Source organism: Quercus suber, unplaced genomic scaffold, assembly GCF_002906115.3.
Source record: "Quercus suber isolate HL8 unplaced genomic scaffold, Cork oak 2.0 scaffold_53, whole genome shotgun sequence".
Taxonomy (NCBI): domain Eukaryota; kingdom Viridiplantae; phylum Streptophyta; class Magnoliopsida; order Fagales; family Fagaceae; genus Quercus; species Quercus suber.
The window spans coordinates 1,026,389-1,039,580 of record NW_027069518.1 but is presented as its reverse complement, the minus strand read 5'-3'; the positions used below and the strand labels follow the sequence as shown (position 1 = coordinate 1,039,580).

The window sequence follows — 13,192 nt, the reverse complement described above, 5'->3', positions numbered from 1 at the left end:
TTTTTTTTTTTTTTTTTTTGGGAGAATAGCCAAAGCATATCTCACTGATCTCAAAGAGTTAGAGTTAATATTTACAAAATATTATATATTTAAGCACTACTTTGAGAATATACAAACTCACCCAGAGGCTGTTTTACGTGGTGCAAAATCTCTCCTCTTTGAATACCAAACGCTGATGGCCGACAAGAGGATATAATTTATTTGGTTTTGGCAGCCTTTTCCTGCCAGTGCTTCAGTATTATATATTATCTTGTCAGGCTTGGAGTATTATATTGGTTAGCATGTCCTTGTTTTGAAGCCTAGTCAGTTGTAAGCTCAGGACCCTTTTATACTTCTTTATAACTTTTGTACTTTTACTATCCTACCTTCTTCAGTCAAAAATATAAAATATAAAATAATAATATATAATAATATATTTCAGTTTGGTTCGGTCGGTTCGGTGTATTAAAATTTGCAACCGAAAACCGAACTGAAATTTTCGATTTTTTACATAATAAAACCGAAACCGAACCGAACCAAAATTTCGGTTCGGTTTCAGTCGGTTTGAAGCGATTTTTTCGGTTCTTCGGTTTTTTGCACACCCCTAGTACATATCTGTACTATTTATAACATGATTTCCCTCTTTGAATTGGACTTTTTTTATGGTTCAAAAATACCTTTGCATTCAATGTTTAATGAATGAAAATAATTGAGGATAAAGCAGTAAAAATCCACCTATTAACACCCCCTAAAAAAATGTCTGACTATTGCATTCTCCCATCACTTTACAAATTGAAATTTAAATGTTTAGTCTTCCACTCTTTTAGAAATTCAAATTTCCTCTTATCATCAAGAAGTTACAATGTTGTCCAATATCTATCCTCAAGTCTCCTGCAAATTCCAAAAAACACACACAAGTAGTGAAAAGAATGAGTTGAGGCTGCAAATTCCAAAAAACACACACAAGTAGTGAGAAGAATGAGTTGAGGCAACAACACAAATAGAATTTGAAGGCACTTAATAAAATATTTCTTTTTATTAATATCATTCTCTAATGAGATAATTAACAATACAAACACTCATAGGATGGTTTTTAATATTCTGTCTTTATCAAAATTTGTTCATATTACTTTTCAAAGATCCTTTTTTTTTTTTAGTACTTCACTGGCCATTTTTTTTTGTACTTTGACGTATTTGCTTAGATAAAGTTTTAGTTTAATTGTTTTCAGAATTATATTTTCCTTTATTCTGAATTTTTAAGTTGGTATTTTATTTATTTCATTGTTCCATTCTTTTGCTTGAAGGCATTTTCATTTTTTTTTCTTTTATATATTTCATTTGAATGTTGTTGATTAGATTTAAAAAGAAGGCACAAGAACTTTACCCTCGCTGTCCATCAACGATTATACTGTTTAGTTATTTAGCACTATGGAAATTAATTTCTTAACTATGCTACTGCTACTTTGATTAGATTTGTCACCCAAGCTAATTTCAAATTTTTAATTCAATGATTGTGTAATTACTAACATTTGAACATTAGTAAAAATAAGGGAATCTATTTTGTGATTGGAAAATATGACACCCCAAATTGAGATGAATAAAAAATTAAAACACTAAACCAAAATAATAAATGAATAGATTCTCAAAAAAAAAAAAAAAAAAAAATGAATAAATAAATAAAGAGAGTCTCATCAAAGTGTTATTTGAGACATGGTTGAGACAAGATTGTGACATGATCTCCCTGTCTCTCTCTTTCTCAATTGTCCAACAACTTAGATATTCTCATCAGTGTTTATAGTCACTTCGTCAGCACTGTTTTGTCGATTGGTGCTATTAGCTTGATATTCCGTTTACCACCAATGCCTCTAGCGGAGTTGGAACCCTAAAGTACACCGTCTCTATATCTCATCATCTGTTATTTATTTGAATTCGAAAAAGAGGAAACCTATCTTTTCTGGCCTGGGAGATTCCTAATTGAGATAAAGCCTATCTTTTTCAACTTTTTAGAGATAAGGACACGTTCCAATTCGTATTTGATCTCATGCAACTTATTTTTTAAGCATCCTAACCTCGATAAATAGAGGAAAAAGATCAGAATTAAGGGTTATTTTTTTTTTGACTTCTTTGCTCCCCTTACGCTAAAGACGTTTTGGAAGCTTTTGCTTTAAGAACTTCTTTTTTGTAAGTAACATATTTTAAACCTCAAAGAGGTGAAAAATTCTTTGATTTCTAAAATATTCTTCTGTCAAAGAGCACGCTCATGCAAGAGGTATCTAGTTTCATTCTTCTATCTGTTTTTTTTTTCTTTTCCATTAGTTAATATGTTGTGATTGTTTGTTGCATGAATGTGGTTAATATGTTTAACTTTTATTGTGCCTTGTTCTAAATTCATATTTGCTATGCTTAGATATTTAGTTGAAGTTTTCTTTGACATGTTTTTTAGTTGATTGTCTATTGTAATTTTTTCTTTGATTTCAAAATCTGTTAATGATCATTAAAACCTTTTTTTCAAACACAAAACTGATCTGTATCTTCCTTGGATGCAGATCTGAATTTTTTTTAAACACAAAACAGATTTGTATCTTCTTAGAAGCAAATTTGAATCCTTTTCAAACACAAAACAGATCTGTATCATCCTTAGATGCAGATCTAATTTTTTTTCAAACACAAAACTGATCTGTATTTTCCTAAGATACAGATCTGTATTTTTTTGTTTATAAAACTTATCTGATTTTTTTTTTTTGAAAAAGTTTTCTTTCTCATAAAATTGCAGATTTTGAAATCTCAAAGAAGAAATTAAGAGTTAGGTTAAAGTCTTTCCATGAATGTGAATCTTCTTTTAAAAGTCTTTTTATTTACTTTTTCAAAACATATCCTTTTTACAAATTAAATATCTTTTTTTTTTTTTAAACTTTTCAAAACATATCTGATTTTTACAAACCAAGTCTCATTTTTTTTTTTTAAATTTACAAAAACAGATCTGATTTTTACGAATCTAATCTTATTTTTGTTTTTTTAAATTTTCAAGACATATTTGATTTTTCTTTAAAAAGAGGACATGTTCATAAGACAAATTTGTTTAAATTAATTTTGTCAAGTTGTTGTCATGTGTATTATGACGTATCATTTAGCATCATACAAAAATGGTATATAATGGTCATTAGAGTCTAGAATACTAGAATTTGTCTGGGTGGAATGGGTGCCTAATATCTTCTCATTCCGTAACCTAGTCCCTGAACTTAGGATTTTGGATAGGTAGACTAGTGTTTTGTCTTTAATTTTGGTAGAATGTAACTAGGACCGAAGTTTTGTATTTTCCTTTTTTGCATAGATTGTAACTAGGACCAAAGCCTTGTAAGGTTAATCTACCAAATTGTACTTTATTTATTTAATCAATGACATTTGAAGTATTTTGCATATGTAATTGTATTTATTTTTTCTTATTTTTTTGTATACAAAAATAAGTGGCGACTCCACACCACTTACCCAAAAAGAGAGGTGCCTTAAAGTACCCAAATCTCTTTTTTGAGAGTACTCAAGTTCCTCGGTCTCTCACAGTTACAAAAAATTTCATTGAAATAAACTTCAAATATTTTAATAACAATTTTGATGTAATAATATATTTGTTGTTGCAATAAACAATTTATTACCTCGAATGTCTTGTAGCAATAGGCTATTATTTTACAAAATTTATTGCAATAGATTGAAAATAATTGACAAAAATAATTTGGGTCAAGTTATTGCAACGATATCTTCTGTGAGGGGACGAGGATCCAAGAATACAAATAAAATCATTAAAGACGTTCCCGAGGAAGCGAACCATGGGAAAGATTAGCAGAACGTCCTCAGAAAGATACTAGTGACCTTGTGCAAAGGTAGAAAGATTACAATGGACGAGGACTTCGAGGACACCAGCTTACCTTGGTAAGCTGAGAACCAAAGCTAAAGGAAGTTGGATGCGGATCGAAGGTGAAAAGGGTTACTCAGTGCAGAGCAAAGAAGAAAAAAAAGGAGAGGATAAAGCAACCATCCCCTCTGTATTAAATGCACTACAACCATTTAGCTGGCTGCATTAATGAGGAAATGACTTGTGAATAGTATCCACACAGCTCATACCTTAGTGTAAAAACCTTCTGGTAAGGCCTTGATGAGACAAGTATCAAGGAAATCCGATCCTATCCTTCAAATGTAGAGTTCAAATGCATCTTGACTGATTATATAAAGCCAAAAAGCCCTTGGATCTGGGGACTTTTGGACTGAGAACTTAGAAACTCTCTGCAATCTCTTCCTTGGACTAAACCCGAGGACCCAATAATCAACACTTAAAAAATGTTTCTTACTTGAGACCTTTTGTATATATTTGGAATCAAGTCTAACACACTATTTATAATATTTCTTCTTTCCTTAAGGTATTTATGGTTGATTGAGCATCCCTCCTCTTAAAAATTTATTGTGAGAGTAAAAGTAGTGACATTTGTACGTTACTTAATTTTTGCTTACCACAATTGGCACCGTCTATGGGAAATTTCCCCTAAATACTCTTGAAAAACTTCATAACATGGCCAGTCCCAAGCAAAGTGGATCAGTCCATGGGGTCTCAGTGTAGGGACCACTTTGTTAATCTTGATCAAAGGAGGGATCGTCACGCAGCTCATACTTATAACGAAAGGGCACCGTTTGTCCATTCTGAGCGAACTGGCTAGTATCAAGCTAGTCATAACTCACAAGATGAGGAAGTGTATAATCTTGAGAAGAAAGTGGAATGATTGCGTCGACGACTTCGTTGCAAAACTCGCATAAGGGAGCGAAGGACTTCTACCCTAGATCAAAGTTCTAGCTCAGAAAGTGATGGAAGTTACCGACCTCGGAGTAGAACTTCACCCAGTGAATCATTCACGTCATCATCACACCACACCTCTAGAAGAAAACATTATCATAGGAGGTCTAAGACCCCACCAAGGAGAGGCCAAGGAAATGATGCCATGGGAAAAGCTCTCCTCCAAATATCTCGCTCCCCTTTTTCTCAGTGTATCAAGTAGGCCGAGCTCCCTCGTCGCTTCAACTAGCCTACTTTTACAATTTATAATGGCAAGACCGACCCTGTCGAATGTGTAAGCCATTTTAATCAAAGAATGGTCATCTATTCCAAGTAGCCATGAGATGGTTCGATGGTCTTGAAGAGGGATCTAAACACTTTTTTGAAGAATTACCATAGGCATTTGGGGCGAGATTTATGACATGTAGTCGGGTTCTTAGGCCTTGGAATTTTTGCTCTCGATGTCGATGAAAGAAGTGAGACCTTGAAAAATTACTTTGACAAATATTAGGAGACTTATAATAAGATTGATGGTGATTTTGAAGATGTTGCTGTTAGAACCTTCAAGGTGGGCATCCTACACACTCCAACCTTTGAAGTTGCTTACCATAAAACCACGTCGGAGCATGCATTAGTTAATGGATTGGATTGAGGAGCATAAGAGGTTGAGGACAACCAGAATTTGGGATATGGAAAGGCAAAGGCTTTTACCCTAGACCGAAAAGATAATTCAGCTAGTCGGTTTATGTTGTACCAACTGAGGAGGGAGTTTTTTTAATTAGATGCCTCATAACCTTGCTAGTCTCCAAACAGTAAACTCGATATTCTTGGAGTCAATATATTGAGTGCTAGAAAAAAATCAGAGATGAGTCTTATTTTTTTTTTTTTTTTTTTTTGAGAATCTATTCATTTATTATTTTGGTTTAGTGTTTTAATTTTTTATTCATCTCAATTTGGGGTGTCATATTTTCCAATCACAAAATAGATTCCCTTATTTTTACTAATGTTCAAATGTTAGTAATTACACAATCATTGAATTAAAAATTTGAAATTAGCTTGGGTGACAAATCTAATCAAAGTAGCAGTAGCATAGTTAAGAAATTAATTTCCATAGTGCTAAATAACTAAACAGTATAATCGTTGATGGACAGCGAGGGTAAAGTTCTTGTGCCTTCTTTTTAAATCTAATCAACAACATTCAAATGAAATATATAAAAGAAAAAAAAATGAAAATGCCTTCAAGCAAAAGAATGGAACAATGAAATAAATAAAATACCAACTTAAAAATTCAGAATAAAGGAAAATATAATTCTGAAAACAATTAAACTAAAACTTTATCTAAGCAAATACGTCAAAGTACAAAAAAAAATGGCCAGTGAAGTACTAAAAAAAAAAAAGGATCTTTGAAAAGTAATATGAACAAATTTTGATAAAGACAGAATATTAAAAACCATCCTATGAGTGTTTGTATTGTTAATTATCTCATTAGAGAATGATATTAATAAAAAGAAATATTTTATTAAGTGCCTTCAAATTCTATTTGTGTTGTTGCCTCAACTCATTCTTCTCACTACTTGTGTGTGTTTTTTGGAATTTGCAGCCTCAACTCATTCTTTTCACTACTTGTGTGTGTTTTTTGGAATTTGCAGGAGACTTGAGGATAGATATTGGACAACATTGTAACTTCTTGATGATAAGAGGAAATTTGAATTTCTAAAAGAGTGGAAGACTAAACATTTAAATTTCAATTTGTAAAGTGATGGGAGAATGCAATAGTCAGACATTTTTTTAGGGGGTGTTAATAGGTGGATTTTTACTGCTTTATCCTCAATTATTTTCATTCATTAAACATTGAATGCAAAGGTATTTTTGAACCATAAAAAAAGTCCAATTCAAAGAGGGAAATCATGTTATAAATAGTACAGATATGTACTAGGGGTGTGCAAAAAACCGAAGAACCGAAAAAATCGCTTCAAACCGACTGAAACCGAACCGAAATTTTGGTTCGGTTCGGTTTCGGTTTTATTATGTAAAAAATCGAAAATTTCAGTTCGGTTTTCGGTTGCAAATTTTAATACACCGAACCGACCGAACCAAACTGAAATATATTATTATATATTATTATTTTATATTTTATATTTTTGACTGAAGAAGGTAGGATAGTAAAAGTACAAAAGTTATAAAGAAGTATAAAAGGGTCCTGAGCTTACAACTGACTAGGCTTCAAAACAAGGACATGCTAACCAATATAATACTCCAAGCCTGACAAGATAATATATAATACTGAAGCACTGGCAGGAAAAGGCTGCCAAAACCAAATAAATTATATCCTCTTGTCGGCCATCAGCGTTTGGTATTCAAAGAGGAGAGATTTTGCACCACGTAAAACAGCCTCTGGGTGAGTTTGTATATTCTCAAAGTAGTGCTTAAATATATAATATTTTGTAAATATTAACTCTAACTCTTTGAGATCAGTGAGATATGCTTTGGCTATTCTCCCAAAAAAAAAAAAAAAAAAAGATATGCTTTGGTGGTAGTTTTGTGTTCGGCAGTGGACCTCTATCAACCATCATTTCATTTTAATATAACTTAGTGACTAACAATTGGGCAGTGGGCCTCTATAATTTCATTTCAAAATTCAAATGCTACGGCCGAATAAACTAAGTAAACATAGCATTTTAAAACTCATTAGACTAATCACCTATAATTAAACTAAGTAAATATTTAATTAAACTAAAATTAATTAGAGTATAAAATCAAGAGTTAGAAATCCCTCCCCAACATACCCCACATTTTTCAGATTTCACTCTCACACTTTCCTCTCTCTCACATTCAGACTTCAGACAGCCTCACTCTGGCCTCCACTCCACACTCCCTCTCACGCCAATCTACCTCTGTCGCCTCCACTCGCTGCCCTCCCCACGCCACCCTCTCTTCTCGCTGTGATTGTGGCTGTGCGACAAAAATGGCATCAGTAGCAGGGTCTCCACCATCGCCACCACTCCAAGACAACGTTGATGCCAAGCGCTACCTCCGGGAAGCCGAGGACCATCTCCGCAAAGCCATAAAAGAGCTCCAAATCTACTTGATCATCGGCTTCTCATCTCAAGAGTCAAGACTCATGGTGAGTCTCTTTTCTCCAGTGATTAAAATAATACAATGCCTTTTTTCTTTCTTCCACTGTGCCTCTCTCTCTCTCTCTCTCTCTCTCTCTCTCTCTCTCTCTCTCTCTCTGAAGCTCATCTCTCTCAAGCTCACTCTCTCAACTTCGGTTTCTCAATCTCTCAACTTTGGTTTTTCAAGCTCACACTGTTTACCGCCGTCGGCCTGACTCATCGTCAACGTCGCCGCTACCGAAGCTCGACGTCATCGACCCACGCTGTCGTTCGCCTCAGACTCACGTCGTCGATTGGAGTGCTTGCTAGTGAATATTGGATACCTGACTGGGAACCCATGGAGCTCGTTGACCCACCCTTTTCGTCGATCCAGCTCGCCGACGTTGTGCTTGTTTGTGATTGGTGATTTTTTATTTTGTTTGTGATTGGTGATTTTGTTTGGTTTGGATTGAGGAAATAGATTGGAGATTTGAGTTTTTTTTTTTTTTTTTTCCATGCTGTGGACTACTAGTGGTGGTGGTGGTGGTGGTGGTGGTAGTGGTGGTGGTTGTGGTTGTAACTGCTGGTAGAGGTGGTTGTGATTGGTGCTGTGGATGTTTTTTGGGTAGTGAGATATATTATTTTATTATAGTGGTTATATTATTTTATTGTGATGTTTATATTATTTTATTGTGTTGAAAGCTAAAATAGATCCATTGCTGCAGCATGTGTATAAGTAAAATAGATAAAGTAACTTTTGGTGGAGCTAAATAGCTAAATTTTTAGCTCTACTGTTATGGATGATCTCATTGTAGCTTTCTAAATGATTATTTTACTTTATTTTCTNTATTATTTTATTGTGTTGAAAGCTAAAATAGATCCATTGCTGCAGCATGTGTATAAGTAAAATAGATAAAGTAACTTTTGGTGGAGCTAAATAGCTAAATTTTTAGCTCTACTGTTATGGATGATCTCATTGTAGCTTTCTAAATGATTATTTTACTTTATTTTCTCTCTCATCCAATGCTCTCTCTTCCTCCTTTACCTTTTCTTCAATCTAGCAACAAAAATTTGCACAAATCATCAAAAATCGTTCTAAATCTAGGTCCAAATTCATCAAACTCATACAAATTCATATAAATAATCAAATCCAAATTGAAAAAAGGAGAAGAAGAAGAAAGAAAGAAGAAGAAAACCAACTGCAAATCCACCCAAAATCACAATTTTCTCTCCCCAAAATCTTTGCTCTCTCTGCCTATCACTATTTTCTCCACCCAAAATCTTTGCTTTCTCTGCCCAAAATCACTATCCATAATCAAACCCAAATTGCAAACCAAAAATCATACTCTACAATAAAACCCAAATTGCAAATGAAGAAGGAGGAGAAGAAAGAGAGGCACGTTCAAGGAAAATAAATATAAGGAAAAGAAGAAGAAAGGGAGTCTGTGTTCAAAGAAAAAGGGGAGAAAGAGTGCTAGGTGAGAGTAGGTGAGAAATAATTACAAAAGTGAGGAAAAATATTATTTAAATAAAATAGTGTATATAATAGATAAATTGATGGATGTGTTTTTGTAAAGTGTTTGTGTAAAAGTGAAAAAGTGGGTTCTTATGCTAAAATAGACAAAAAACTTTAGACGACCTGATGTGAATGCTCTAAGTATGTTTGTATTAAAAGCACTAGAATATGACTTTTATTTTTTAAGAATTTATAATTAATATATTTTTTAATATTTTATTGAGACTATTCTAAATTAGCCCCCAAAAAATAAAAATGATATTATCTAGATGTTTAATTTATTCGTAGTTATAGAATATTATGTTTCTAAATGATTTAGTTATGAGGGAAGCAACACCAATTGATATTCTGGATCTTCATTCTTTGATGCATAATTGCTTGAAGCATGTAAGGTCTGCATCAACAACAACAAAGTATTAATCCCCCAAACTTTTGGGGTCAGTTATGGGTCTTCAATGGACTAATAAGATGGTTTTAACTGACTAAGCGGGAGGCATGTAAAGCATGTAAATAAGCTTAGAAGCAAGAACATGGCAAAATCTCCTGTGTCTATGTCGGACGCTGAGTATGTCGCAGACACGATTGCATGTTAATAGCATGCAAATAGGAAAAAGTATAAGTACGTATTAGGGCTGTAATCGGTTTGGTTCGGTCGGTTTTTTTTATCCGGCCAATTGAAACCGAAATTTTCAGTTTGTAAAAGTCTCAACCGAAACCGACCGAAATAGTTGAAAAACCGTCGGTTTCGGTTTGTTTCGGCTTTAGTCAGTTTCGGTTTTTAGGCTTGGAGTTTGGGCCAGTTGGCCCTCTGGTTTTTTTCCAAAAATTTTCTATTTGGGCTTTAAAAAAAAAAAATGCAGTATTCAGTATGTTGTTACTACACAACAAAGATTTAGCCAAGCACATGGGTTATCATTTTTTCAAATCCCTAAGTTTTATTTGCAAATAAAACTTGAAAAAATAAACATCTTGATCTTGATTCACTATTTTCAAAGCCATAACTTTATTGATTCAGATTCAGATTCAGTATTAAACAAAACCCAAAATACAAAACAGAGAGAGGGTATCAAGATTTTCAAAAATTTTTTTTTTTTTTTTTTTTTTGTTTAGCTATCATGAACAGTGCACATTTATAGATTTAACTCCACTGCTAGAGCATAATTTTGGTGCTTGAGGAGCTAAAATATAGCACTACTGCTACGAGTGCTCTAACCATGCATATTTGCAGAGTTACCATAGCAATATTGGATATAAACAATAATATAAATGGACAGATGTGGCTAGATTTTGAGCAACGTGTAAAATTGTGTAAAATTATGCACTTTTTTTATTTTACACCTATGGTGCAAGAGCTCTTAATTTTTAGGTTTAACATGAACGATGAAACACAGTTACCTTACATTGCAGGATGTGGAAATCTATGACAAACAAATAGACACAGCAACAGTTACAAATAATATAATCCAATCCGCAGGGATCAGGTAAGCTTAAATGCAAGAGAACATATGCAACATGCTTAACAACCTGGCCACTATAATATTCCACTCTGCTGCTTCTAGTCTAGCCTATTAACAGACTAGTCCAACCCAGGAGCATCATTCTATTTGCAAAAAATTGAAGAAATCGCGTAGCCTCAAACTAATTTCAAACCAATTTCAAACCGAAAAGGTAAAGATAAAGAATACAGCTAAACCATCCATAAATTGAACAAACAGAAAAAACAAACAAATGTCCAAAGGAAACTGCAATAATGCAAAATTCCTGAGTTCAGATTTTCAAATGCTTTTGAGGGGTCATATCCTCCTAGAACTTAGTGGATGACCAGGCCCAAACCCATTAGAAATTAAGTACTTCAACTACTGAGAAAAAGCACAAAAAAAAAGCAAAAACTCATTCTCTCTAGTAACCATTTGACATGTTGGTCCAGGTCCCATTTTCACAGGTCTTGCACGCTCAAACCTGCAAACAAGAAAGCCAGGAAAAGTCAGCTAATTGTCAATAGAAATAAAGTCTTTCAGTACCCAAAGATGAAAGGTAAGAAACCAAAATAAGACACCAAATGCACCCATCATGCCCATTAATAAAAAGTAATTTTTTCATACTGACCAGGAGGGAGAGATTGCTTCAACTTTTCAGCCTTCTCCGCGTCAAACACACAAAGTGTGTACAGGTACTTGGAGCAACGGACCTTGAACTTGACAACATCCTTGCCCTTCTTGATTTTCACAGAACGTGCATCTTTCCTTCTTGCAGTGAGAAGGAAATCTTTAATCTCGTGGATTTGCTTAGGCTGTGTATTGGAACAGATAACAGAAACAATTAGCGAAATAATTGACAAGGCAATCAAATAAGAAAATGAAGAGTTGGCAAATCAAGATCAATATAAATCACTTTGAATTGCATCAAAAGAAGGATAATCAGATAACAAAAGATATGGTACAATATCTTACGCCTCTCAACCATTCATTTTTTTTTATAAGTACGCCTCTCAAGAATTCATTAGAGCAAGATGTATTAATAAATATCGCCATGATCAAGATATAATTTAAATTTTAAAATCAAATTTCTCTTTCAAATTCAAGATAATTTGACACTAAAATTATGACTTTTGTGGTTATGAGTAGAGAACATCCTAAGCCTTTAAGAAGGAAATTTTGATAAGAGTGTAACAATTTCAGCAATCAGACATTGATCCCAATACAAAATTTAGAACCCAACTGAAATAAGGAAGATTTGAATTGTAGAATAAAATTCACAGCAATAAGAGATAGGTGATGTCTTCTAAATGAAAAACCACAATTTCAACCTATTAGAACGCTCCACTATGTCCAAACCTCAGAATAGGAACAAAAGCTAATGCTATCCAGCACATATATCTAGAAAGATGTAGCAGATAGTGCTTGAACTTAACTTCAGATATCCCTGCATCTGCAGACTCTTTTATGCATTTGTGTGAAGGGAAAGTCATATATAAGAAAGAAAAACCTCTCTGTATCACTCATCAAGTTTCTTTTTACATTACCAAGCACCATCTACATCTATCCAACAAAACAATACAGGGAAATAGAATTGATTGGTCAAAGGATGATGACAAGAAAGTGCGAGGTAACACGAGCACAACACAGGCGTGTGCCACTTCCCTCTTTGTCTCGTGCCTATAACCACACCACACAAAAGAAGAGCCCCATTGACCAACAAAGAAAGACAATGCGCTATCCTAGGAAGCCAACCCTCGTTCATACATCTGTAAGCATCCACCAACATATGCCTGCCTAAAAAATTTAAAACATCCATACAATTTTCCTGTAGCACTCTGCTCATTGTAACAACAATCCTCTTAACTAATCCACTACTCCCACTTAATCTCCAGACAGAGTCAAGGTATTCAGATTATCCCAAGAGACTAATTTGTTAAGTTTATCTTGCTTATAACTAGACTTCTTCTTCTTTTTTCATAAAGATATTTTTGGAGCAACTAAATCAATCACCATTTTTGTAGTTCAATTTATGAATTTTGAAAATATGACCTCTGATCTATATCAATCCTAGCTATAATATTCAAAACTTAAATCTAATTTTTTCTTTTAACTGAAAGAAATGAATGGGTCTGAATCCCACACACAAAATCAGCATAACAAAACTTCCAATAAAATAAACCCAAAACAATAACTACTAATCCCAACCAATACCCATGCTTTCATTTTCCACACTTCAAATCACAAATCACGAAAAAAAAAAAAAAAAAAAAAAAAAAAAAAAAAACAAACCAAAAAAAAAATGAAAAAC

At 33.6% G+C, this 13,192-nt stretch overlaps 1 protein-coding gene across 1 annotated transcript; it reads right to left on the bottom strand.

Annotated features, from left to right (window-relative positions):
• Window positions 1-11,088: 11,088 nt before the first annotated feature.
• On the bottom strand, window positions 11,089-11,696 carry LOC111984115 (large ribosomal subunit protein eL38z/eL38y; the record flags this gene model as incomplete). The annotated part of the gene is given in 2 exon segments (XM_065772059.1): window positions 11,089-11,365; window positions 11,513-11,696. Coding segments are annotated over 2 exon segments (207 nt in total), but the record flags the coding sequence as incomplete, so codon positions are not given.
• Window positions 11,697-13,192: the final 1,496 nt, after the last annotated feature.